This window comes from Rhamphochromis sp. 'chilingali' (assembly GCF_963969265.1).
Source record: "Rhamphochromis sp. 'chilingali' genome assembly, chromosome: 12".
Taxonomy (NCBI): Eukaryota; Metazoa; Chordata; class Actinopteri; order Cichliformes; family Cichlidae; genus Rhamphochromis; species Rhamphochromis sp. 'chilingali'.
In genome coordinates, this window is record NC_137939.1 from 16031781 (window position 1) to 16059093 (window position 27313).

Below are 27313 nucleotides of genomic sequence, written 5' to 3' on the forward strand. Positions count from 1 at the left end.
TTATTTATTAAGGTATGTCTTCAAGAAAACCATTTGAATGTGCGAGTGATGCAGCTGCAGACATCGTGTTGTTGGTGGACGGCTCCTGGAGCATCGGACGCATTAACTTCAGACGCGTCCGAGACTTCTTGGAGGGCCTAGTGACACCTTTCCACATTGGACCGAATCACATTCAGATTGGTGAGAAACAGAGCGTGGAGTATGGTGGTGAAAACATTTCTCATCACTAGCATTGTGAAAGTCATAGTAGATTTCAAATAGAAGTATTGCCACACTGTAGATGTCCTGACATCATCATTCACACTGTTGCAGGAGTATTGACATCACTCTGTTTCTCTTTTTGCTTTGCTCATTACATTTCTGGCCTTCTGGTTGTTATTGTAGGTTATTTTTATTGTTGTACTCACAGATTTACTACTGTCACTATTGCTCACATATAATTTACTACTACATAATTTTATAATTCATGTTTATACTTTGTAAAAAATATAAATTATACACAGTCAAATGTGTAATGTAATAAAAATTGTAATCTGTTGTCATCGGGACACATAACATTTTATATACTTTATGGTGTATTTTCCAGCTACTTTTGTTATTTGATTGGTTTTATTACTGATCCCTGATCCTGAACCTGTTCACAGTCTCAGGGAAACAAATACACACAAATGTTTGTATTCTTTAGCGTGGGCCTACAGCTTTCTCATTTAATCCAAAGCGCCTGTGTTCCTAAATGAATTCGATTTGGTATGTATACTTAACCAAACAGCTTGCAAAAGTTAACAAGTCAAAGAACGATTCATAGACTAGGTTCATAGTGTTTCCTTTAACATAGTTATTTTAAGCATATAAATAATGAATAGCTGTTACAGTGACTGCTATTGAGCCATCATGCAACGTTTATTGCTGCACTGCGCAGTCTTTATTAAAGTTTTATAGTTTTATGTTGAAATGTTACTGTAACCATCCAGGTATTGTTTACATTGTTTACAAATCAGCTATTAACCATTTTATAAAGGTTATTAGTCAGTATTTCATAGATTATTAATAGTAATAAACTATTAACTAACGGTGACTTGACTACGAATTAACTGTTTATTATTAATGGTCTATATAAAGTTTCCATCCTACATTTCTCAAAGTCCGTTTGCGATATTTTACATCTGACCGTCATGTGGGAAGAGGCTGACCAGGAGAACGGGGTTATATAATGTGCCCACATGGCAGCCAAGGCTCGCTGCTCCTCCCTGTTAGTGGTTAGTGTATGAGCTGCTATGTGTCATATTACTGGTTTATTTTCATCCTTTGTGAACATTTATGAATTCAATTTTTTGGTCCAGAAATCACCCAACTAATGTTACATGTGTTTATTTGTTTAGATAAAATAAGTTCTACCATGTTTCATACAAACGAAATATCCATCTTGTCATGCGCCGCGGCGCGCGTGCACAAAAGATCCAAATGCAGACTCAAGCGCTAGCAGAAAAGGACACTTTATTATAATAACAAAAGGCGACCCGGGAAAACCAAAGGAGCAAAACGAGGAACTAAAAAACCCGGGGAAACAATGATGCGAGGAAGCCGGAATCGGGTCCGTGGGAGGCTGCAACAGAAAGGGGAGAAGATTACTAGGGAGCTGGGAAGCGGAGGAAACACATCAAAACTGAGTTAGACCAGTTGGCTTACGATTAGAGCGGGACCGTGGGAGCTGGGGAGGGAAGTCCGTGAGAGGGAAATCCGTGGAGGTAGTGGATGGGCCAGATGATGCACCGGGTGATCCAATTGAGCAGGAGGACAGGCAGGTGGCAGACGCTGAATGCCGGATCGAAACCTAGACACAAGTAAGCAGATTTAACGCAGCTCCAACAAGATATTAATGCAACGCTTTCGCGGGAGTCTAGTTACCACAGAGAGGTGATTAACGGACTGGCGTGGAGCATCCGTCAGCGCCGGGTTAAGTAGCTCTTCAGGTAATCACCCCGATGGAGAGCAGGTGTGCCGGTGACGGCCCAGCCTGGGGGTGTGGCTACCCGCGCATCACACATTCCACACACAGGACCACGGACCATGACACATCTATCCATTCATCTTCTTCTTCACCTGTTAATAAAGTCAAGGTCACAGATATAATACAGATACTTTGTTTTAGTCATGTGAAGGGAACCCGCAAAGTAAGAATTCCATTGCTCTGCGTAACTATTTGTGTTTTGCGGTGTACATGACAGTAAACATCTTGAATAAGTCCTGCTGTGATAGGGTGAGAGACTGGGGACACTGTGAACAGGCTGCTAGGCTATCACAGGGCTCAAACAGAGACAAGTCAAATCAATATTTGGCTTGTTCCCATTTGTGCATGAAGTTATTAAAATATCGACTTTTACTTACCATGCCAAGGTTTCATGTCATCATCCCCTGATGTGTGCAACACTTTATCATATTGTGCTGCCTTCATATAAGGTGCAACAACACTATTTACACCCATTATTTCCATAAAAAATGCTGTAAAACCAGCATCATAAACAACCTTTTGTTGTTTATGAGGTGACAACAAAAGGTAAGGACAATTAAAGCACAGACATATTGAAATGGATCACTCAGAGAAGAACTTGGCGGTCTTTTTGATTCTGTCTGTTATGAACTAACATAGATGATAAAATCATGTATAATTTAGAATCTTTGTTTTAGGACTGACACAGTACAGTGGAGACCCACGCACAGAATGGCACCTTAACAACTTCACCTCTAAAGAGCAGCTGTTGGAGGCAGTGAGGAACTTCAGATATAAGGGAGGAAACACATTTACAGGTACACACTCAGCTGATGCTGTTTGATACTGCATGTGTACCGTGCATTTGTCAGTGTCTAACCATGTCTCCAGGTCAGGCACTACTCCATGTCATGGAGGAGAACATGAGGTCCAGTGCGGGTGCAAGATCTGACACTCCGTTTTTTCTGGTGTTGTTGACTGATGGGAAATCTCAGGATGATGCCATTGCTGCAGCCACCCGGCTGAAAAATGCAGGCATTGAAATCATCGCTGTCGGTAAGATGGGCAAGTAGAGCAGGTCAAGTGATTTCCTTTTTTCAATTTAGCCTTTAGACTAAAACTACTTAGCCATTAGACTAGATTCAGAAGGGGTTCCACTACTTATTTTAACATGTTATGTCCTTAGCTGGTTAAACTAACGCACAACTTGGTGTTATTCAGGTGTAAAGAACGCTGATGAAGCGGAGTTGAGACAAGTGGCCTCGGAGCCAGTGGATCTGAATGTCTACAATGTTAATGACTTCCCTCTGCTCAGCAAGCTGGTGGCACGCCTGGTCCACATATTGTGCGGGAGGATAGAGGAGCGTGGCATCACAAAGCGTATGCCACCCATCTTTGTAGCTATCTATGTTTTTCTGCCTTAAACTGAGTTGTTTTTAATGGCATCAGATGTTTCCTGGAGATTTAATGCTCTGTGTTTCTGTGTGTTCAGGAATGGAGCCTGGTTCCACAGCAGATCCGACCCTCTCCTACCCCAGTCCTACTGATCTCCGGTTTTCAGAACTTGGTTCCAGAGAGGTGAAGCTTCACTGGACCAATCCTGTGAAGCCGGTCCAACAGTACAGAGTTGTGTACCACAGTGCTGAGAGTCAGAGTCCACAGGAGGTTAGCATCTTGCCTCTTTTCACATGCTGTAAATAAAAATGGGGTTAGGCACCACTCTACATCAAGTTTAGCATTTTTGCTATTGGTATCTTTGTGATTGTTTGTTTTAATATGGTTGTGATCATATCTGGATGAGAAGGTTGAGCTGAGGCATAAATGTTAATGCTGGTAGGGGCTAGCTAAATGTTGAACATAACAAAAGAGCAACCACCTGACTTTAAAAGTATCCTATTAACTCCTTATTAAAAAGCATTGTTTACTGTCTGATACATAAAACATTTCAGCCTCTGACTTATTTCCTGTTATGAATGTGAATGTGGTTTAAAGTTCTACATTACTTGACTGAGAGATGAATGTGAAAAAAGGCGGTTTTAACCTGTAACTGTCTGCTAGGCCTCTCCTGAGCTGTGGATGATATCGTGGTCTGTTCATTTTTGATATACAAGGTTTTTTTCCCCTGTTTTGAAGCCTGTCTCATGTTGCTATTTGGACTTCAGTTCTGGGGTTGGAGCATTCACTTTCACTTTCTAGCCACAGAGGCTGCTGCTTGGTTCACAGGCACTGTTGCCATATGGGTTTAAAGCACAAGGATGGTTATGTAAACAAATCTCAACTGTCAATGTGAAGATTTTACAATTTCCAGGTCCAGAAATGAACTTCACTGCTATTACAAAAATTCCTAGATGTATATATGTATATTCCTAGATGATTCATAAGGTATAAAAACCCCCAGAATGTGTAGAACATGTAACATGTGCTATGTCTGTCCAGCAACAATAAGATCCTTGTTTAGAGGAACAGCAAATACTATCCAGTGCTGCTACATATTCTTTGGGTTTAGTTGTCGGATCGATCATATGTATGTCACGTCTTATGTATGATATGTTTTCAGACTATTAGTCTAAGCAGTGCTTTGTTTCCAGGTGGTGTTACCTGGCTCAGAATCTGTTGTGCTGCTGGAAGGCCTCTCCTCTCAAACTCTGTACCACGTCTCTATCTTTCCCGTGTATGAGGACAACGTAGGCTTAGCGCTCAGAGGGACTGTCACAACATGTAAGACTAGCATCAGTGTTAAAGGTGCTAAAGATTGATAGGTATAGAAAGTTAGCACAAATGTAGAGTAATTCCAGCTCCATCCTTTATGAAATGTGGTAATTTTGTCATAGGTGCTACAGTATCAGTAAGTATGAAGTTGCTGTAGTCAGCAGAATTCCCTTAAATTATATTCTGCTGATAACAAGGAACAGTCAAATGTTATTTTCATTATATCACTTATATAGTGAGTTGGCAAAAACAGCTTTTAGTGTTATAAAAAGAATTCCCTAAAGCTATATAGATATTAATAATACTGGTACCCTGGGCAGTTTATATAGTAAGTTTCATCCAGATTGAATAACACATCTAGGGAAAAAAACATACATTGAATAACACATCTAGGGAAAAAAAACATACATATACTACAAGCATCATAGTGAGGTTATAATAGTACAGTTACACATGTGATTCATTATTTAAAGGAGTTAAAGTTAAAGCTACACCCATGGAAGTTTGGTTGCTGTCACTGTTACTTTACACACCATGTGTACTCAGCAAACAAAGTACTCAAAAGTGTGTATACTACAAAGACATGTCTGTTTTCCTCTTAGTGCCACTGGCCATGCCTGCCAACTTGAAAGTGACTCCTTCATCTTACAGCACATTGCAAGTGAGTTGGGGTGCTGCACCCGGCGCAACACAGTACTTGATCCTGTACTCAGCACTCAGCCACGGAGAGCCTGATGATGCCAAGGAGGTGATGACAGAATGTGTTGACTATATTTTGCTGCTGGTTAATGATACAGAAAAAAGTAATACCTTGTAATTGCAGCTTATTGTTCCTAAACATTCATCTTCAATAACTCACCGTCATTTTAGACTACTGACTGCTAGTGGCCTATTACCACATCACAACATCAGTGTACAGTCCCAGTACAAAGCACTGCGCTCAGTAATGAGATGGATGAATGATGTTGTTTCTGTATTTGCAGGAGAAATTTGGTGCAGAACAAACTGTGGTGGAGCTGGCAGGATTACTGCCAGCCACAGACTACTCTGTCACTCTTTATGCGCTTTATGAGGAGGAACCCAGCGACCCTGTCACTGCTGTTACCACCACATGTGAGACATTATCTAAACAGTCTAAGACCGGATTTTTCACTTTCACTTACACTGTGTCTTTATGATTTCCTATTTTAACGTTTCTCCTTCTCCACCGTTCTGCACTCTACCATTGTTTCCTCTGCTAAAATGGTCAAAGATCAGCCTTCTGTAATATAGACATTGGTAACTGTACCTTTCCAAAGTTACTTCAGTACACTTGAGTGCACTTTCAAAGTTCTTCTGCTTTCGTTTTTTACTTTGCAGTCCCCCTCCCAACACCACTGAGTGTTCAGTTCCCGATGGTCACCCACAGTATGATGAAGGTGAGCTGGGTGCCCGGGGCTGGGGATGTCCCCGGCCATAGAATCACCTACAGCACCAACCACGGCAGTGATGTCAAGCAGGTACCTTCCCAAACAAGCCAGTCTTAAAGGATAGGTAACTTAGCCTTGTAACTCTTCAGGAGACTACACAATTTCAATTTCATTAGCACCTAATAAAATGGCATGTTGTATCTGGGTTCAAGTTTTTTAACCAGTTTCTAAAAGCTCACTTTTACTACCATTGGTAACTCATCAGTAAAAGTGTGCTCTTCCTGCCATATGGAGTCTAACTAGTGATGCTCAGTGGAGTCATTTGTTTAACCTGGTTGTACTCTATGGTGTGGTTGTGCCTCAAGTAATGAAAGATGTTTCCATCTTTAGTGGGGACAGTTTTCTTGAATATTGTGCAAAGAATTGTGCTTTATTGGAGGTCTGACATCTTGTTGCCAAGTACTAAATTACCACTTGTAATTTACCACCGCCACAGTGTTGTGCTCCAAATAGGCTGATATGACAAGTGAGTCATGTTTGCAGTCATGCAGTTTCTCTCTGATAGTTAATGGTTTAGTAAAGTTAATAAAGTAAAGTGTAGCTTCTGTACTTTAGACTAATGTACAGAAGCTTCTGTACTCTGTCCCATTTACTGCATTAACAGTTCAAAATGTTTGATAAATGAAATGCTGCCTCAGCCATGTCAGTCATTGATATATATTAAATATCCTTCCAGGTGGAAGTGACAGGAGTGAACTCAGTGCTGGTGCAGAACCTTTCCTCTCTTTCCAGATACCTCATTTCTGTTCAGTCTCACTACGCACAAGGCCTGTCTGCAGCGCTCACCAGTAACGTCACCACACGTGAGACAAAATATTTGTTTTTGGCATGAAGGCATCACCTTAGGCTACATTTGTTAGATCAAACTGACTTCATGTTGTCTTTTTTATTAATAGTTTTTTGGGTATAAACTTGTTGATGCAATCTTTGCTATCTTTGCTCTTTTTCCATAGATTGAACTGAGGAAATGGGAATAAATGGTGTGTTTTTGTTGCAGGCTGCTAGTAAAAAAGTGCTTAAAGATTAAAAATCGGTTCTTTCCCAAGTGTTCTGTTATGTGCAGACACAGTATTGGTTCATCAATTGCGTTAGATGCTTTTAAATTCTTGAATGATTGGTAGGTCAGTGCTGAGTGGTTCCACAAACAAAACAAAACAAAGCATTCCTCAGAAAATGGTCAGGTACAAAAACTGGACTAAAAAGGAGTGAAAAAACAGATAATGTCCAAAGAAATACTTCAGCATTTGGCTCAAGGCTTTTGCACAGTACTGTAAATGTTATTGATTAATAATGAGAAATGTCATAATGTAGCTGTCTCTCTCTTTTTTTTTATTTCCATACACATTATTCTTTTCTTCTAGTGAAGGTGCCTCCTCCTTCAGACCTTAGGGTAACTAATTTCTCAGACAGTGACATCATGGTGCGCTGGGAAGCTGCAGCTGATGATGTTGTTTCTTACCTCATTAAGTGGATCTCCCTAAGTGGAGGCGACCTGAGACAGGTGGGGAAAATTATTGGATTGCTGGAGTACATATTATGAATTAAAAAATACGATATAAACTGTTGTCCTGTGTGTCCCTGCTGTGTATTTCAGCTGCGTATGAGTGGTGACAGTGAAGGAGCAGTTCTTGGAGGGGTGGAGGATGATAAAGAGTATCAGATTTCACTGTCTGCACTCTATGGAGATGGAGCTCAGAGTGAAGCTGTGGCCATACGCTACAGCACCTGTGAGTCACACATTTTCTGATCCTGAGCATTTCTCAAACTCGGGAAGGGCGAGCCTGATGAAACCATTTACCTTAGTCACATTAGCAGCAGTGTTCAGCCTAAAAAATACACAAGTTAAAAGTCATGCATTTGAGTCATGCATCCATATTATTTGTTTATTTATTACATTATTTTTGAGACACTGTTAGTTGTTAGAAGCCAGTGTTTTAATGATAGGACATATGTGACAGTAATGAGACAACCTAAGATATCCAAGATTACCACAAAAACACAGAAATAAAAATCATAGAATCACAGAAAGCTTGTTTTTCTCCTGTTAGTCTTTAGGCCCAGTTACCTTTTACTTTTCTGTGGTCAGCAGCCCTTCGTGTCATATTCTGTACAATATAGCATTACTACTACAATAACCTGTAAGTAAATGAACTTCATTGTGTAATTGATGGCAGTTCTCAAAGTACTAGTCACTTAAAGGTTAAATTTCACATCTAAATTCTCATCTTTGAGTAACTAGAACTCTGAGCTATGAAATAAATGTAGTGAGGTTAAAGTATCAAATCAAAGTATCAAATTCTCTGTTATACTTTACATTTATTGTCTAAAAAACACTTTGCTTTGCTGCCAAAATAATTTCCTCCTATAAAGGAACAAAGTGAGGGTTAAGTGTCGTTAGCTGTGGTACTTTATCTCTTCTATGATGTTGCTGCAGTGTCTGGTGGAGGCCCAACCAGCCTCACGGTTTCTGATGAGACTGCCGTCAGCATGGTGATCAGTTGGGTACCTCCCAATGCTCATGTCCTCCAGTATCGCGTGTCCTACACAGCATTGACTGGAGCTGATAGCCAGGATCACACTGTGAGTGGGTCGTAGTCATTACATCTTCACCTCTTCTGGGCTTCAGCCGGCTGTCATGTGTCAGAATTCCATAAGTCCAAAAACTTTAAATGAGTTCTGACTGTGTTGGGATGATAGTGTTGTTTGTTCTCTGCAGGTGCTGGTCCCTGGTGGAGAGAAGCAGGTGATGCTGGAGTCACTGCAGCCAGATACGCGCTACAGCATCTTGGTCACTGCTGAGTACCACAACAGAGAAGGAGGCAGCGGTTCAGCTCAGGGCAAAACTGGTGAGTCAAACAAGGGAAAGATGTCAAGACAGCTCAAGTGCAACTTCCAGTGAAGAGCGACAGGTTTACATGCAAAAAGTGCAAATGTCCCATTACTTTACCCTTACAGGAGGGATATGCATATGTTTTTGGGCAGTATTGTTTCTACAGCACTACACGTACAGTCATTTTGGTCCAGAGACGCAGATTCCTTTCTCTGCATAATGATGGGCTCTCTGAACAATGAGACAGCAGCCAGTACCAGTACAATACCAGTACTGCTCTTGATACTTGGTTGTAAGTTCAAAAATTACTGGGTGCACTGTGTCTACGTTTATTGTCCATGCTAGTGTGCAGATGACATTCTTTGGCTTTGTTTTTTTTTGTTTTTTGCTTGTTTTCTTCCTTTTTTTCTGTCTCTCTAGCCACTTTGCGGGTAAGCAGTGCGAGTGTGGTCAGGTCAGACCACTCCAGTATCTGTGTGTCATGGAGACCAGTATCTGCCGTTGATGGATATCGTATTGTAATCCAGGATGTAAAAGGTATTCTGTAATCATGTCTACAGTGATGTGAAAAGGTGTTTGCCCCCTTCCTGATTTCCTAGTGTTTTGCATCATCAAACAAATTTTAATATTAGAAGAAAGATAAGACAAGTAAATACAAAATGCAGTTTTTAAATGATGATTTCATAGATTAGGAAAACCTCCCTGGTCCTGTGGAAAAAAAAAAAAAAGATTGCCCCTCTTGTTAAATCATGAATTAACTGTAACTAACTACATTTTTTGGAAAGCTGAGTTGAGTTTCACTAAACACACTCAGGCCTGATTAATTGCAGACTTGGGATGCAGACCGAATGATTTCCTGTGTCGTTCAGTGGTGCTTTTTGATATGGCATGGTGGTGGTAATGTATTATCTGGAGCTGTTTTTCTGCTTCAGGACCTAGAAGACTTGCTGCGGTAAATAGAACCATGAATTGCTGCTGTCTACCTGCTTTGGAGGGTTTTTTCCCTTAATTATTAACCCCTTCATTTAGCAACTGCATTTTGTGTTTACTTGTGTTATCTTTGTCTAATTTAAATGTTTTTCATCATCTGAAATATTTAAGTGTGACAAACATCCAAAAAATATGAAATTATTTTCATAATTTATATGAAAATAATTATATATATATAATATAAATATATTATATGTGAGTTATTAGTTGTAACAGAACATACAGTGATTGCTGGCAATTTACTCTGTCGTGCATGTGTGCATAGACAAGCAATCAAAGCAAGAAGTTGTGAGTAAGTCCAGCAGAAGCCACTGTTTCACTGATCTGGAACCTGAGACTCTGTATCGCATCAGTGTGCACTCTCTTCTCGGCTCAGCAGAGGGCCCGGCAGTCTCCATCCTCCATCCCACAGGTCTGACATGTTCTCAGAAACACAGATGATCATTGGCCAGCAAACACAAAAACTAATTTAATTCAGAGTTTATGTATGAACAGTAATATATTATTCTATATAAATAATTTCAATGCAATTTTATTACAGCTGCAGCTCCAGCCCGAATTGCCATCCATCCCCGGATGTACCCTATCCACAATGAAGGTAAATCTTTAGATCCACGTATACTTTATCTTCAACTTCTTCTGAGTAGCCTATGAAATATTTTGGGCTGAATTTAACACACGAGTTCAGCAGATTCCCCAGTCACAGTGTGTGTGTGTGTGTGTGTGTGTGTGTGTGTGTGTGTGTGTGTGTGTGTGTGTGTGTGTGTGTGTGTGTGTGTGTGTGTGTGTGTTCTGTCTTTGCATGAATCAAACTCCAGCTGAAAGGCAATAGCCCACCAATAATATGTTCCAGTCCTGTGCAGCAATCAGTTTTCACCAACACTATCATTTACCTGTATGCGCACAAAAATCAGAGGGGTGCCGTCAAAGTTACCACCGGATTCACGGACCATGTGCACTAGACACTGTTATTGTTACTACTGCATGTTAGTGACTGAATCACTGTAAATAGACATGTGCACACCAGCTATTCACAGCTAGCGTGTTTCCATATTTTTAGATATAAATGCGGTATTGAGGTAGATTGTGGTGAAATTACAAAAACACAAAGAAAAAAATTGAATAATAATAATATTAGACAATAATAATAATAATAATAATAAACGTTTAACCTAGAATATGTTTAAAGGTGAAGAATGACAAACCAGAATAAAAGAAGGAAGGAGGGGCCCATTTGATAATCGGGCAGTTAAGTAAGTAAGTAAGTAAACTTTTATTTATATAGCACATTTCTAGATAAAAGATCACAAAGTGCTTTACAAGGTATAGGAACAGATTAAAAAGACAAAGTACAGTCAAAAGTTAACAAAATGCAATTTTAAAAAGATGTGTTTTTAGCTGTTTTTTAAAAGTAATCAGTGAATCAGCAGATCTTAAGTTCTGAGGAAGAGAATTCCACAGTCTGGCGGCCACAGTAGCAAAAGCTCGATCACCCCTAGTTTTCAGTCTCGTATACTGAATAACAAGTAGGCCCTGACCACAAGACCTCAGAGACCTACTAGGGGCATAGGGCTGTAAGAGTTCAATGATGTATGATGGTGCTTGTTCTTGAAGAGCCTTAAATGTCAGAACCAGAATCTTAAAGTGGACTCTGAATTCGACAGGGAGCCAGTGCAGCTGTATAAGCAACAGTGTTATATGTGAGTATTTCGATGTTTTCGTCAGAAGCCTTGCTGCAGCATTTTGGACAATCTGCAGACGCTCCAGGGAACTTTTGTTTAGACATGTGAACAGTGAATTGCAATAGTCCAGTCGTGATGAAATAAAAGCATGAATAACAATCTCCAGTTCAGTATGAGATATTATGGGGCTCAATTTAGAAATATTTCTTAAATGATAGAAGCAAGACCGAACCAGAGATTTGACGTGAATATCCAATGTAAGAGCAGGATCGAAGGTTATTCCTAGGTTCCTGATAGACGATTTCACAAACGTTGAAAGGGGACCAAGAGCATTCATTATGCTGGGTACATGTCTGTCTGGAGCACATACAAGGACTTCAGTTTTATTTTCATTTAGTTGGAGGAAGTTGTCAGCCATCTAACTTTTGATGGTTTCCAGACACACATTTAAAATCCGCAGCTTAGAAGCATCTTCAGGTTTAAAAGATATATATATAGTTGGATGTCGTCTGCGTAGCAGTGGTAACAAATATCCTCAAAAGGGCTCAAAATATGCTGGAGAGGAAGTAAATAAATTAAAAACAATAAGGGCCCCAGCACAGAACCTTGTGGCACACCAAAGGACAGGGACGTAGAAGATGACCTGTACTTAGAAACTGCCACAGAAGAGTATCGTTCACAGAGATACGAGGAGAACCACTCTAAGGCAGACCCAGATACACCAACCCACTATTTCAGCCTTTCAAGCAAAATGTAATGGTCAACAGTGTCAAAGGCTGACGTGAGGTCCAACATTAGGAGTACAGAACACTTACCTGCATCGTTTTGCATCAGAATGTCATTGGAAACTCTAAGAAGGGCTGTTTCAGTAGAATGAGCTCTACGAAAGCCAGACTGAAATTTGTCAAAGATATTATATTTGTCTAAAACTGCTGTAAGCTGCTTAGCCACAATCTTCTCTAAAATCTTAGCAATTAATGGTATTTTTGAGATCGGTCTGTAGTTGCTAGTGAGAGATGGGTCCAGCATAGGCTTTTTTAACAGGGGGTGTATAACAGCAGTTTTAAAATAAGCAGGGACTTTGCCAGATCCCAAAGAGGTGTTAATTATAGTGAGCATACAGGGACCAATAGAGTAAAAGACATTTTTGAATAACGATGCGGGTAAAATGTCGAGTGAACAAGAGGATACTTTTGTTGTACTAACTATTTTTCCAGCTCGGATAGTGAAACAGGTAAAAATCTTTCTAAAACAACAGGCCGAACTGGCGTGGGAACTGACAGTGCAGATGCTGATGGGGACATTTTTTTACTTATATTGCTAATTTTTTCTAAAAAGAAAGCAAGAAATGTTTCGCAGTCTTCATTAGAAGAAATAATGGCAGCAGGTGGAGCAGGAGTAATGATATCAGTAATAGTGTCAAATAATACCTTAGGATTACCTCTGCTCTTTGCAACCAACTGAGAAAAGTAAGCAGCCCTTGCATCTCTAATAGCATTGTTAAAAGAGGCTAAAAGATCCTTTAAGTAAAGGAGATGAACATTTAAATGAGTTCTCCTCCATAACCGCTCAGCTTTACGACAATTACGTTTTATAGAGCGGATGTTGTCATTTAGCCAAGGTAGGGACTTGGAAACAGGCACAGGTCTCATTTTAACCGGACAGATTTCATCTAAGATCGAAAGACAATGATCATTAAATAGATCTGTTGAGAAATCAATACCGTTTTGTGGGGATAGTGTTAAATTAAAAGCATCTGAGAACTTCTGTGCTGTGGAGGAATTTATAATGCGCGACATAACTGTCCGGTGAACAGGAGACATAGGCTCATGAAAAGACATGTTAAAAAGAATACAATAATGGTCAGAGATAAAAATCTCCTTAGAACAAATACAATCAATATTCAAACCCAAGGTAAAGACAAGGTCCAGTGTGTGACCTTTGTTATGTGTGGGGCCGGACACATGCTGGGTAAAATGAAAAGAATCCATAATTTTGATAAAACCTCTGGCAAACAGGTCGGACTCATCATCAACATGTATATTAAAATCCCCCACTAAAAGCAATTTGGACAACCTCATAGTAGAGGACAGGAAGTCGCTAAACTCCGCTAAAAACAAGCTGTTAGGGCCGGGTGGACGATACACCACAGCACAGTAAAAAGGATCCTTACTACCGATTTTAATGAGCTGCAATTCAAAAGAAAGAAAGTGTCCAACTTTCACTGAACGGCAGTTGAAACGGCTCTGAAATGCCACCGCGAGACCTCCTCCACGACCAGAACCCCGAGGCTGGCTGATGACAGAAAAGCCATTTGGGCACATTTCAATAAGAGACGAATAGTCCAAGTCCCGCTGCCAGGTCTCGGTCAGAAGCAGGAAGTCCAGATTATTAGAAGCAATAAAATCGTTAAGCACAAACGATTTATTAGTCAAAGATCGGGCATTAAAGAGCGCCATAGTCAGCGGGGTGAGAGCATCATTATTAGGAGAAGCTCGAGTTAAAGGACGTAAATACTCGAGGTTAGAGCCTTCACGTTCGTATATTCCACTCACCGAGGGGATGAAAAGCCAGTCAACAGGAGAGTCTGGACTGAACCCTTCTGAGGTAGCACGGTCTCGGAGAGCCAGGCCCTGTATATCCAAGCAGGGCCGTGGAGAACAAATTCCTCTCTATGGAGCTGTTTTGAGCGTAGGTAACAAAACCCGCACGACATCGCTTTCCAATCAGCCCCCGCCGCCAGAAAAGCCTAAGCTTCACCTGGATACCTGATCTCCTTCCTCTTCTTCTCCGTGAACTACGGGGAACGCTGAGAACGCTGGCCGAGGATCCAGCCACTGGCGGTAGATGAAAAGTGCCAAAGGAGTGCGGGGGAAAGTGCGGAGAATAGAAAGTGCCAAAGGAGGAGGAAGATGGAACATCTTGGGCCATCATTGAAGATCGGATTGATAACAGCGTCAAACGATCATAAACCAGGGCAGCCAGAACATCATTGATACAAATAAAAAACAGCAGAGTAGAGAAAAAAAACACGACGATAGAACGTGACAAACTGCACCCGGCAGCGGCGAAGCCAAACACAGGCGCCATCATACCGGAAGCAAGTTGTGGAATAAACAATAACTTCAAGATTAATATAAAAAGAAATTAAGTGAAAGTGTTGACCTCTGGTAAGAATGGGCATAGTTTTTTAATGACTGTGGTGCTGATATGCAAAACTTTTTAATACGATGGAGATCACGTTTGTTTTTAAATTGTAAACAATAAGTTTTCTAAGAAATATTTCTAAGGAAGTTGGTGTGTGCACACACTGTGTCTGTGAAGGTTCTCAGTCATCCAGGTCATCGTAGTCAAAGGAGCTTGCAAAGAAAAGCGTCTGGACTTCTTTAAGTTACTTGAAGTATACGATTCAATTCATTTGAATCGTATACTTCAAGTAACTTAAAGAAGTCCAGACGCTTTTCTTTGCAAGCTCCTTTGACTGTGTGCACACACTGTTTTTGAATAAAACCCGAGCATACAGCAGTACTTTTGCCTACTTTTACACTCTTGTGTTGCAGTGTGCCCTGAAGTCACCATCAGAAACAGCATTGTTAAAGGTGAGACACGCTGTCCTCCCTTTAAACTGAAACTTAAAAAAAACAAAACAAACAACAACAACTACGAAGGAAGCACCACACTGTGTTTCTGTTACGTTTGTGCTGGTTTAGGGTTCAACATGATGGAAGCCTTTGGTCTGACTCAGAGAGCTCACTCATCGGTGGAGGGAGTGGCAGCCGAGCCTTTTGTCTTCAACACGCTCCCCACCTACACTCTGTACAGAGACGTCCAACTGACACAGAGCACCAAGTGAGAATTTCTTTCAGTCCTCCACCTTTTCTTTGTCATTGTATTTTAATTTGAGTAAACACCAGTTCACTGACATAGACACTAATGCAATGCTTTTCAAAATTTTTGTAGCATGTCTCATAAGCCAACCCTAACATCACATGGTCCTTTTTTGTGCTGTGCTTGTGAGACTCAGGCATGGAAAGGAAAATTATGTAAACTTTCACAGAAATGTGTTTAGTCAGTGATAGAAAAAAGTGAATCTTGCGGTCTGTCTTGCCATCCTTCCAGGTTTATCCACCCTGCAGGTTTCTCCCCAGAGCACACCATCAGCATTGCCTTCCGAATGCTGCAGGATACACCCAGGGAGCCTTTTGCTCTCTGGCAGCTCACAGACAATGACTTCCAGCCAAAGATGGGAGTGGTGATTGACCGTGAGTAACACTGCCTGCACCTTCCCGCCTCCTGCACTGGAAGCATGTCTTTGGACTTGTTGCAGTCCCTTAATCGTCTACATTGTTCTTTAACAAAAACAGAGAACAGAAGTGAACACATTTCTGTAAACTCACCTCCCTAAGCTCATTATTGTGGCTTTTACGGGAAATAACAAATGATGACCTTATTATCCTGTGTGTTTGTGTTTTTGCAGCAACCACCAAGCACCTGTTATACTTCAGTCTGGACTACAGAGGTGAAGTGCAGGAGCTGACCTTTGACCAGCCACAGGTCCACAGGCTGTTCTATGGCAGTTTCCACAAGGTGAATGTAAAACTAGGAAAATAGGCTACCCTACGCTGAGAAGCGCCCTATGGTCGCTGGCAGAGAGATAACCGTCCACTCTCACATTTGTTTTAATGATGGGCAGTTTAGGATCATCATTTAACTTAACCCCACTGCATTTCATTGAACTGTGAGAGGAAGACTCTCCCAAAGTGTGAGGTAGGGTTAGTGTTAGTAGATATGATGACTTAGACCTCAGACGCCTAAACGGCACATTTTCTTCCATTTGGCAGGTTCACCTTTCTGTTAGCCAGGTGAGTGTATCCTTGTCTGTGGACTGTCAGCACGTGGGTGAGAGGCCAGCCCGTCCTCTAGGCAACCTGCCCACCGATGGATTTGAGATGCTGGGAAAACTGGTGAAGACCCGAGGACCTAACAGTGGCTCAGCCCCGGTATTTAACATTCTTTGATATTAATTCTAGCTCAGCCTATTAATGCACTCTAAACATACCTTTAAAAACTGTGGATGATCACTTCCTCTGTCCTGTATTCAATGTCTGTTCTGTGCTCTTCATCACTTCCAGTTTCAGCTGCAGTCTTTTGAAATCGTCTGTAACACCACGTGGGCTTCAGAGGATACCTGCTGTGACCTGCCTGGAGTGGTCAGTGTGCTAATATTTACATTCACCTTTCTTCAACCCTTATTATTTCACAAAAAAAATCATATAGCTGTCATGATTTTTTTTACCAAGTGGTGGTGCAACATTGAGAGAACCTTTCTAAGAGCAGTGTAAATTTGCTCACTTAATATCTTTATTATTGTGTCTGTGTAAGAGAGATGAGGAGAGCTGCCCTGCCCCTGCGTACACATGTACCTGTTCCTCTGACGTCCCTGGAGCTCCTGGTCCCCCTGGACCACCTGTATGTCACCTCAAACACACCCAGAGTACTTGTTGCATGATTCCTCACTGTTAAACACTCAGTTCTTTGTCTTCTTTCCCAGGGGAAGCCAGGCCCTCGTGGCGAAAAAGGTGAAAAAGGAGAACATGGCCAAAAGGTGAGCTGAAAGCTTTATTCAGACCTTTCAGATGCAGTCATGGCTTTATTTAGAAGTTTGTGTATAACAGTCAGGTTTTTCTCATTTTGCCTGAGAAGTTGAACAGCTTAAACCCTGCTGCTCCTGCCACAAGAGGAGACTTAGCAAACAGGCATTACTTTTTTTTTAACGATTAAATATTCCCTGAAGAAAATATGCAAAGAATCAGCTAAAAAAATACAAATGCAGCTGTTGAACAGCTGTTTCCATGTAGTTTCAGTCACAGTGTAGGTAGGGATCGCTCAGTAGGTAGAGTGTTTGCCCCATGATCTGAAGGTTGGAACGGCTACCCTGAGGTACCCCTGAGCAAGGTACCGTCCCCACACAATGCTCCCCGGGCGCTACATTGGTGGCTGCCCACTGCTTCACTGGGTGAAAGAGTTAAATGCAGAGGAGTAATTTCCCTACTGGGACTAACGCATACACAATACACAATAAATGAGTGTTACATCAATGCGCAACTGACAGTGGAAGGGAACTTAATCAGACTCATGAACATGAGAACATAACATAGATAATATCTCAGACTGTTTGTTGAAACCAGAACCATCTACCTGTAAGTCTCACTTTTCTTTGAATTAGTCTCTTATTTATTTATTTATTTTTTCAGGGAGAAGTAGGTCCTCCAGGAAATCCTGGACTTGAGGGAGGCCTTGGACCTGTGGGCAGCATCGGGCCACGAGGCATTACAATGCAGGGCAAAAAGGTAGATTTAACCCTCTGGGGTCCAGGGTATAATTGGCTGTGTTTGACTACTTTGGATTTTACCTTTATATTTCACCTTAGAAACGGTTTACTTTGCCTTGTTTTGTAACATTTCTTTTCAGCACAACCTAATGTGTCCGGCTACACAGTTTTTTGTCGTTTTTTTTTTTTTTTGCCTGCAAGGGAAGCACTGTCCTTACAAAGTCCAGTGTTTACTGTTTCTTCCTGCACTAAACATGACAACAGTACTCAGGAAAAAGTATGCTGAAAATTATTTATCATAACCCGAATTTTAGATGGGATATAAACACTATTTAAAAGCTGGTATATAGTTTGAAGTCTGCACTTCAAACCATGTCATTTGGACTCGCCCATCTGTCAATGGTCAATGTCAATGGTAACTTTATTGTCCCTGATGGGAAGTTGATTCGCAGTATGTCAAAACAAACAACAAACATACAACCAACACATCACGTACACTCATTAAAAAAATACTATAATATAATGTCGAACCCAGAGGGTTAAATGTGTACCAATACAGTAACTATGGTGAAAGCTTTGCCAAACAAATGTATGTGCATCCATGTGGATAGTTTATTGTGCAAAAACGTACTCGTATTAATTTCTTTAGGGTCCACCAGGAGCAAGGGGAGAGAAGGGAGATCCTGGGCGACCGGGAGTGCAGGTAAGTTTAAAGTGAAGTAATGGAGTCACCAGAACCTAACCATCTGCTTCTAACAGCTCTCTGTCTCAACCTACTCTGTCTCTCTAGGGGGTACCAGGACCACCAGGTCAAAAAGGGGAGGAGGGAATCGCAGGTGCCAAGGTGAGCTGCTTGATCTCAGTCAGCACAGAATGCATCAAGCTGAGCTCTGTTTCTGTCCTCATCTCTCTGCTACATCTCTCACAGGGCATCAGAGGTGTGGAAGGGAACATGGGCGCACCCGGCATCACTGGACCCAGGGTAAAGCGTAAATACATCTTCATCTGTTTGTATGCATTTTTGCCTTTGCTGCCAATTTTAAGTTTGGGCAGTGACACTGAGTTTGAGAAAGTGCATCTTATCATCAGGGAACAGTTTAGACTGTGAACGAACCTTTTCCATTTTAGACACTACACAAGCTGTCCTCTAGCACCACTCTCAGGACAAAGTATCTTTGTTCAAGGTTCAAGGTTCTTTATTTGTCACATGCATAGTTATACAGGTATAACACACAGTGAAATGTAACCTGACACGCTCCTCGACTTGTGCAAAAAAGGGGGGGAGGAAGAACATCATATATAATATATACATTAGGTGAATGTGCAGTAGTAGCATGTAAGCAGCAAGCAGGTGAATTCTGTATATTAAGTGAATTAAATAAGAATAGACAATATGAACATATTTAAAATTAAAGGGGGGTTCCCCGGAGGCATCTTCCTTGGGGGGCTCAACCCAGGGTAGCGGTCATGTCCGGGTGGGGGCTCTTTTGGCTCTCGGGTGACTGTTTCCTCGTGGCTGCGTGCAGCGGGGCTAGGGGAGGGTCTGTGCTGACGGACGTGGGTTACTGACCTGGTAGCCTGTCTGCCCCTGGGTGGGTCCGGGATGGGCGTGAGGTTCTGGGGGCGCTCCGTCTCTGGGCTGGGGCCCTGGCCGGGCCTCGGGGCCTTGGGTCCTGGTTTGTGTGTTGCCGGGGTTGTGGGCGGGTGGGTGCATGGGGGCCCATCCCTGGCGCAGGGTGCCGCCGGTGCGTCGAGCCGCCTGGGGGGCTCTTCAACTGGTGGGGGAGATTGTCACATCTTGCAGGAGCTTTCCTCTCCTCAGGAACTCTCTGCAGGAGGGGAAGATACAGGAGAGGTGGAGGAAGATCTCAGCCTGGGCGTCTATTGTCTCATGTAGTCTGGAAGATGAATGGATGGTGGGGTGAGTGCAGTTTTCTCTGTGGTGGGGTTGGGTGGACTGTCCCGGGCTCTGTGGGGCCGGGGGGCGCTGCTGCGCTGGGCCCCGGTCTGGATGGGCCTGGGCCCCCTTTCCCTGGCGGGTCGCGGAGTATGGGAGTGCCTACTGGGGTCAGCGGGGGAGCTGGCCCCAGGGAGGGGTCACCTGCCCCTCCCTTCCTTCCCTCCCCATCTCCAGCTGCCTCCCTCTTCCCGCTCCACCACAACCACCCACACATGCAGGGCCTTGGAGTAGGGGTATGTCACCAGGGTGCAGAGGAGGCTACCCCCCCCCCTCCCCCTCTGTCCCCTTCTGGCTGCCTCTGCCTCAATTTTATCCCACAACTTAGACATTCACATTACTCACACTCTCATTACACATACATATAGGATCTTGGGGGTGGGCACGATACACGGAATCCAAAGTACCATCAGGGTGTACACCTCACCCCTGGCGTCGTTGCCCACCTCTCAATTTTAAATACACGTAGACATTGAGGGCTAGCAGGAGGGACTATGCGCTTACCTGCTGCTCTCTGGCAGGTAGCTCCATGCCCTCCTGGGTTTTAATTGCACCTTAGAACACACATGCATCAACACTACAATGAGTGGGTGGAGGGAGGTTTGGAGTCTTCTCTCACCCCCGTTCTCTGCGGCCTGCTGGAGCGGGGGGGCTAGGAGGAGTTGGCCGTCCAGCTGCGGTCTGGAGTGTGGGGCCTCCCTGCTGCTGCGGAGTCGGGGCGGTCTGCCTCTCCCCACCGCAGGGAAAAGGGTAACACCACCTGGGTCTGGGTGCAGTTCCCCCCTCCAGGGGCAAGGGTACCTAGACCCGGTTCGTAGAGTACGCTTGGGGAGTGTGATCCTGTGTACAGCGTCTCTTTATGTCTGTCTCCACGTTGGTTGAGTGTGGAGTAAGTGCATATGAGAGCATGAGGGTGGGGATGGATGTTTGTATCTGTGTGTGCCTGTATGTCTGTGTCTATATGTCAGGTTGGGTATCAGACGCCACCTCTCTGGGGACATCTCAGGCCCTCCAAGGTTTGGAGGCCTATCTCCACCCACCACTTCCCCTGCCAGTGGCGGACTCCCTCAGGTGTCGGTGCGTTGGTGGTTCTTTGTGTCTGGGGGTGGGCGTCCGGGTACACACCGGCTCACTCCTTGGCGGCCGCTTATCGGGGCCTGGAGCCTGGGGCTCGCTCGGGCCACTTCGGAGGTGGGGTGCCCCCGGCCTCTCGGCCTGGGGCTCGGTCACTCAGGCACAGCTGGCTGCCGGCGGAGCTCACGGGCGCGTCACTGCAACCCCCCCTGGCTTCTGCTCCGCGGCTGCTGAGTGAGCCCTCATCTGGGACTCTCCTCAGCTCTTACTGGGACAGTGGCGCGGCTGCCCCTCTGTTGGTCTTCCTTGGTCTCTTGTGTTCTGGGGACCTCTGGATGTCTGGAGTTTTGATCTCCTCCATACCTGCTTCATACCCTGGAGGACGGGGCTGTGGCTCCCCACACTCCCTAGCAGATCGTTACATGGAAACCTTTGGAATGCAAGCATGCTGATCCACACAGGTATGCACACAGGTGTACACATGGGTATTCACAGACGCGGACTACAGCTTTCTTGGCTGCTGCCTCAAAGCACATTGTACGCTGTCTATCTTGCGTGCTGCACAATATCGTTTATTATTTAGTATCTACTGATATCTACTGCTAGCTAGTTTATTGTGATGGTGCCGTTTTTTTTATTATGTTGCTCTTTGTTGTTTGCTTTCTCTTCTGTTTTTTTTCTCCATACAGGTGACCCAGGTGTTTTGTTTTTTTTGTTTGTTTTTCTTTCTTTCTTCTCCCCCTTCTCACCGTCTCTTCTCCCCTTTGGTTTTCTTTCTCTCCCTCTCTTTCTTTCATTCTTTCTCCCTGTCCTATCCCCCAGTCATGTCTGTCCCGTTTGTAGCAACTGAAAATAAAATAAATTCATAATTATAATAAAGGTCAATCAAATGGACCAATATGGCAAGGCCATGATGATCCACTTGGTAAAATAAATCCGCTTGGCATCTTTCTTGGCCTTAAGACAACAATTCTGATGGCTAAAGATCCAAACGGGACACAAAAAAAAAAAAAAAAAAAAATTAAAGGAATTTGAAATGTACATTGTGCCGGTGGTTTTGTTTAATCAAACTTTGAAATGAAATACGGTCACTGTAGTTCAACACAGAAAACAACATTCAGCTCAACTGCTGTTCATTTGGTTCTTTTATTTTTTATACAGTGAGGTTGAAGTTGTTACCAATTTAGCAATTCCTATTCAATTATTGGTATCACTTTAATTAAATTCCTTATCAATTCTCTTATTGATACTCATTGGATTCTCATTGGCTCCACTTTGAGAGTCACCACCATTGCTAAGCAACATATCAAAGACATTACATGCACGTTACGTTATATGTTGCAAATGATTTGCATGCTGTGTGGTCAAATGTTTGTGCATGTCGGAGGTATTTCCCCTCTCTGTTGTGATCAGTGTTTGGTCATTACTCAGAAAAAGTAGTTATTACACATATTACACAGTACACTTTTTTAAAAACTAATGTAGTATGTTATTTAATTACGCAAGTGAAAGTGGACTTGAGAAGTGGGATTGATAGACAAACAGACTAACAATTCCAAGGGGAACCACTGGGAAACGGTTCTTCACCTCCTTAGTGAGGTGTAATGAGCTGCTCTTTTATGTGTCCTGACCTTATCAAGTAAAGTCAATCATGTAGCTGCATTTGTGTATAATAAAACTGTTTGCTATCAGGACTTTGTGTCTGACTCACTGTAGGTTTATGCATCTAGCATATTCTATCTATCATGTTTAAACAGGGTTTCCAAGGAATGCCAGGATACCCAGGGCCTATAGGAGAAAGGGGCCCCCCAGGTCCTGTGGGACCTACGGTAAGACCTAGGAAATAAATATCACATAAAAGTCTGACCTGTCCTTACAGCTGGTTATTTATCTTTACACTCTACACTACAGGGCTTGCCAGGTAATAAAGGGGAAAGAGGAGAAAAGGTGTGTTATATCATCATTATCTTCTTTTTTTCATATAGATCAGCTGTAATGGCATCTGATCTTCTTTTTAAATACCTTCTAAAATGTTTCAGTTTCTTTTCAATTGACTTTATCTGGACAAACAGTTTGTAACTCTGTTTTTTTACAGGGAGAACCTCAGTCCATGGCTATGATCTACCAACTGGTCACACAGGCCTGTGAACAACTAGTACATAGTAAGCACTCTAAAAGCAAGCATGTCAGAAATGCATACTGTCTGCAGTGCTGTTTGCCCTCCTCACTGTGAGGAAGAGTCCAATAAGAGTGCCAAAACATTTTTATTCTTTGCTTTTTCAGAGGAGGTGTTAAAACTCGACATGTTCATTAACGAGATCGGTCGTAAGCCAGTTCCAATTGAAGAGCCAGTGGGGCCTCCAGGGGAACCAGGAATACCAGGGCCCAAGGGCCCACCGGGTGAGAGGGGCTCACAGGGTCGTGTAGGCCCAAGGGGAACACCTGGCAGGCCTGGATATCCAGGAGAGCAAGGTAAGCTTAGTAGATAGTTTGTTGGAAGCAAAACATCACTTACAGTTTGATGTTTAACCAAAGTTATCACATTGATTTGTCTCTTCCCTCTCTGCAGGAAGGAAAGGTGTGCCTGGGGACAAAGGTGATGCAGGGTCCAATGTCCAGGGTCACCCAGGGGTCAAGGGATTAGCAGGTACCTCTGTATAAGTAACATAATAAAAGCACACACACATTCAAAGTTACCAAACTTGAAATGATGTCAATGGTCAATGGTAACTTTATTGTCCCCAGTGGGAAGTTGGTTTGCAGTCTGTCCATACACAGAAAGACAAAAACAAACAAAGACAACACACACACAAAAAAATAAATAAATATATATTTTTTAAAAAGCCCAGAGAGAACAGCCCAAATTTTGTCATCAACAAAGTGCAATGTGTAATGGCAACAACCCTTATGTTTAGTATTATTATCCATGACAATAGCAACAGGTACAAAAGACACTCTGTCTCTTGGTCTTTACTCCAAGCACTTTATATTGACGACCTGAGGGAAGCAGCTGAAAATTATTAAAGAAAGGATGGTCTGAACACAACATGACAGAGGTTGTCTTCCACAGCACTTGCCTGTTATAAAAGTCCACAAGCTGGACCTGAGACTTCCCTGAAATCTGACCAGCCACTTTACCCAGATTACTAAGTCTGGTCTTATTGTTCAAACACACATTACCATACCAAGCAATGATACAGACCATTAAAACAGATTCAATAAAACCTTTATAAAAAAGGGTCATCATTCAGTTAAAACCTCTCAGTCTCCTTAAAAAGTACACTCGTTGTTGATCCTTTTTCACTGTAGCAGCAAGACATGACTCAAAGGACAGAGCCTTATAACGAACAACTCCCAAATACTTGTAACTGTCCACCAGTTCAATGGCTGCACCATTTACTACTGTCAGTGCAGAATGGGGGGAATGGTTCCTGAAGTCAATTACCATGTCCTTAGTTTTCAAAGTGTTGATCTTTAAGAATGACTGATCACACCAAGAAGCAAACTCATCCACAACAGGCCAATGGGAATCCTCTTCACCATGAAGAAGGCTTACAATGACTGTAAGCTGCATATTTAATGAAATGCCTGTTAGCCTGTGTACTGCGACAGTCATTAGTGTACAAAAATATAGTAGAGGAGAGAGACAACAACCCTGTGGTGAACCAGTAGAAGAATTCAGCTGTTTGGAAAAGCAGCCGTTGCTATATGTGCTAATAATGAATAATGGTAAACTCCTTGTTTTTGACTGTCTCGTAGCATGAGTGTTTTGATAAGCACCTAAAATAAAATGTAGTATTACTGTTTTAAAATGTGTATCCACAGGACCTCCTGGTGAGTCTAAGCTGGGAATCCCAGGTCCCAAAGGAGAAAATGGTATGCTGGGGCCATCTGGGATCCCCGGAACACCAGGTCAGCCGGGCGAGATTGGACCACTGGGTGTTTGTGACAACAGCGGAGGCTGCCACATGCTTCCTCAGCAAACAGGTTAGCAGCTAGAGAAAGGCTACTAATCATGCAACCCTGTGAATGTAATGAGTATGAAGATCCAGGCCTGTTTTTTGTTTTGTGTTAACTAATGAAGTACATGTGTAAGTACATGCATGTTTGTCTGGTGTAAGAGGAGCGCTACAGTAGGCAGGATTTCTATTCTCACATTCTGGTGTGTGTTTTTTGTTGTTGTTGTTGTGGTGGTGGTGTTTCTTATATAGTAATATGATCATTTTGGCTGAGAGTGCTGAAGTCCCAATCTGCTGTCCACACCTTACGTTTATGAGGTGCAGCCAATCAGAAGACAGATGGTTTAAAGAATGGTTGACTTAAAAGGAGATGAACTAAACCAGCTTGTTTTAGTAGCTGCACGTGACTAAATCACTGTGGACTGTGTTCAGCTGTGAGCCATGCAAAGCTGCAAAGCACTTCTCATTTGACAGAATTGGGTAACTTTGACATCATTTTCACTTATTCGGCATCCTTTTCAAGTTTCTTTCTTCACACAGAAGACTCTTATGATGACTACCAGCCTTGAATGGAGAAAACATGCAGGAGGCAGTGGTAAGGTGACTGACATCTGTAGGAAATGACTGGTTAATTTGGAAGTGAGCAAAAGACTGACACTGGAGCACAGAAGAACTTTGAAGAGGTTTGAAGAGGTTTGCTGCATTGAAAAAGAAAATAGTAAGGGAAGATTGTGTCTCTCTCTTCTCTTATTAAAATCTTCACTCATGTTTCAAATCAGCTAAGAAATTATTCACTTAAGAACAATTAGGGAGCTTTTTCGTACAAAACCTACCAGTTGATGGATAGCTTCATAAGAGATCTTTTCCCAGTGGAATCAGTAAAGTCTTGCCTTAAACAATGTATTCGCACTGAAATCTTTGTTGCCACGTTTCTGTATTCATGCACTGTATCAATGCCAAATAGTTTAGCTGCATATGTTATTTTCTGTGTATTTCATTTGCCATTCTAACCTTAACTGCCTCAAGAAGAATGAAATTGCATAATCCATGGTGGAAAAGCTTCTTTTTCTTCCATGGTATAAATGATGCTGTGAGAACATTTCTTTCCACGTGTATGATAATTGTTATATTGTTAATTATATTAACTGTATCTGGATATCCATGTTTATTTTAAACTGTATGAATTCTAATTGCTTATTTGTGTTTACATTTAATGATTTTCAAAGCTTTGGTGACAAGAATTTGTGTATAAAAGAAAGAGAAATACAGTGTCAGATAATATTTCTTTTGGTGTATCTTTTTTGTTGCTTTTTCTATGTTTTTTTTAATCTTGTTAATAAAATGTATAAAAATGTGTGTAATTAATCACAATGTGTTAGTGTGTAATCACCCTGAGACATGCATGCCTGTCTGCCAGCATCAAATCTAAAGCTGGTTCTGATTTGCAGATGCAGCCTGCGTAATTTGTCCAGATTATCCGAGCTCTGTTCACTACACATCCAGTCTTCACTTATCAAATCTGTAAGATTCAAGGCTGGTCCTTAAAAGCTCCCAACAACGCAAAACTGCAGTTTTGTGTTGTGTCACTGGAACAAAAAGTCATAATGTAATGAAATTCTGTTAGGAGGGTGGAAAAAAATAACATGATAGTGTTATAATTCTTCATTCAACCATCTTGAGGAGATCATTGTTTCCAGTGGCCTCTATTTTGCAGAGCACAGCCAACCTGTAAGTGACAAGCAAAATGTTGTCAAATTGCCTGCAGTAGTAGTCTCGGGCTGGGGGGCTGCAGTAATCCTAGCGTATTTGTCAAAATAAAGGGAGATCATTTGGACCGAAGTGGGGAAATTCTTGTTCCCTTCAAATACTTTGCACAACACTGCAGAAAATAAACTCTCGGTTACTGGTTGTAACAGGGCGGCCCTTAGCGGCTGGAAACACAGTGAGATGGACCAAGGCAAGTGTAGTGGAACCAAAAAACGCATTTATTTGCTATACAGCTCTCCTTACAACAATTAATTTGTTAGGCTTCTTCACAGCACAAAAATCCATCCTCTAATGACAACTGGCAGCCTTAAATATGTTCAGCTGTCACAGACTTAACCATTATTCCACTCTCAGGTAAATTCTTAAATCCCAACCTTCCATCACAGTATACAATATATCAATAAGAATAAATAAATACATAAATACATTTTCACATTTACATATTAATAAATATTTCACACTTAATGTTACACCAAACCCAATATTATAAAAACCCAAGCACAAAAAGATTCACCACACTCTCTTTACCAATGGTCTCTCCCGGAACCTTTAAATGGT

General features: G+C 42.2%; 1 protein-coding gene across 5 annotated transcripts in view; it reads left to right on the plus strand.

Annotated features, from left to right (window-relative positions):
• The window catches only part of LOC308406751 (collagen alpha-1(XX) chain-like), a 39925-nt gene extending 13590 nt beyond the window's left edge, over positions 1 to 26335 (plus strand). For 3 of the 5 annotated variants that reach the window (XM_080897950.1, XM_080897951.1, XM_080897954.1), the window contains 36 exons: positions 13 to 180; positions 2686 to 2805; positions 2879 to 3043; positions 3209 to 3367; positions 3480 to 3652; positions 4576 to 4705; positions 5299 to 5444; positions 5680 to 5809; positions 6056 to 6195; positions 6842 to 6968; positions 7527 to 7666; positions 7760 to 7892; positions 8600 to 8745; positions 8882 to 9011; positions 9416 to 9532; positions 10251 to 10397; positions 10527 to 10583; positions 15228 to 15266; positions 15378 to 15516; positions 15787 to 15929; positions 16145 to 16254; positions 16509 to 16667; positions 16800 to 16877; positions 17050 to 17136; positions 17219 to 17272; positions 17922 to 18017; positions 18648 to 18701; positions 18789 to 18842; positions 18927 to 18980; positions 22787 to 22858; positions 22941 to 22976; positions 23125 to 23191; positions 23313 to 23501; positions 23599 to 23676; positions 24855 to 25016; positions 25512 to 26335. In XM_080897950.1, coding sequence (XP_080754076.1) covers positions 13 to 180; positions 2686 to 2805; positions 2879 to 3043; positions 3209 to 3367; positions 3480 to 3652; positions 4576 to 4705; positions 5299 to 5444; positions 5680 to 5809; positions 6056 to 6195; positions 6842 to 6968; positions 7527 to 7666; positions 7760 to 7892; positions 8600 to 8745; positions 8882 to 9011; positions 9416 to 9532; positions 10251 to 10397; positions 10527 to 10583; positions 15228 to 15266; positions 15378 to 15516; positions 15787 to 15929; positions 16145 to 16254; positions 16509 to 16667; positions 16800 to 16877; positions 17050 to 17136; positions 17219 to 17272; positions 17922 to 18017; positions 18648 to 18701; positions 18789 to 18842; positions 18927 to 18980; positions 22787 to 22858; positions 22941 to 22976; positions 23125 to 23191; positions 23313 to 23501; positions 23599 to 23676; positions 24855 to 25016; positions 25512 to 25612 — 4100 coding nt within the window. In that variant the 3' untranslated portion in view covers positions 25613 to 26335. The remainder of the gene's footprint in view (positions 1 to 12; positions 181 to 2685; positions 2806 to 2878; positions 3044 to 3208; positions 3368 to 3479; positions 3653 to 4575; positions 4706 to 5298; positions 5445 to 5679; positions 5810 to 6055; positions 6196 to 6841; positions 6969 to 7526; positions 7667 to 7759; positions 7893 to 8599; positions 8746 to 8881; positions 9012 to 9415; positions 9533 to 10250; positions 10398 to 10526; positions 10584 to 15227; positions 15267 to 15377; positions 15517 to 15786; positions 15930 to 16144; positions 16255 to 16508; positions 16668 to 16799; positions 16878 to 17049; positions 17137 to 17218; positions 17273 to 17921; positions 18018 to 18647; positions 18702 to 18788; positions 18843 to 18926; positions 18981 to 22786; positions 22859 to 22940; positions 22977 to 23124; positions 23192 to 23312; positions 23502 to 23598; positions 23677 to 24854; positions 25017 to 25511) is intronic. The other 2 variants (XM_080897953.1, XM_080897952.1) reach the window with 2 other exon arrangements.
• Positions 26336 to 27313: the final 978 nt, after the last annotated feature.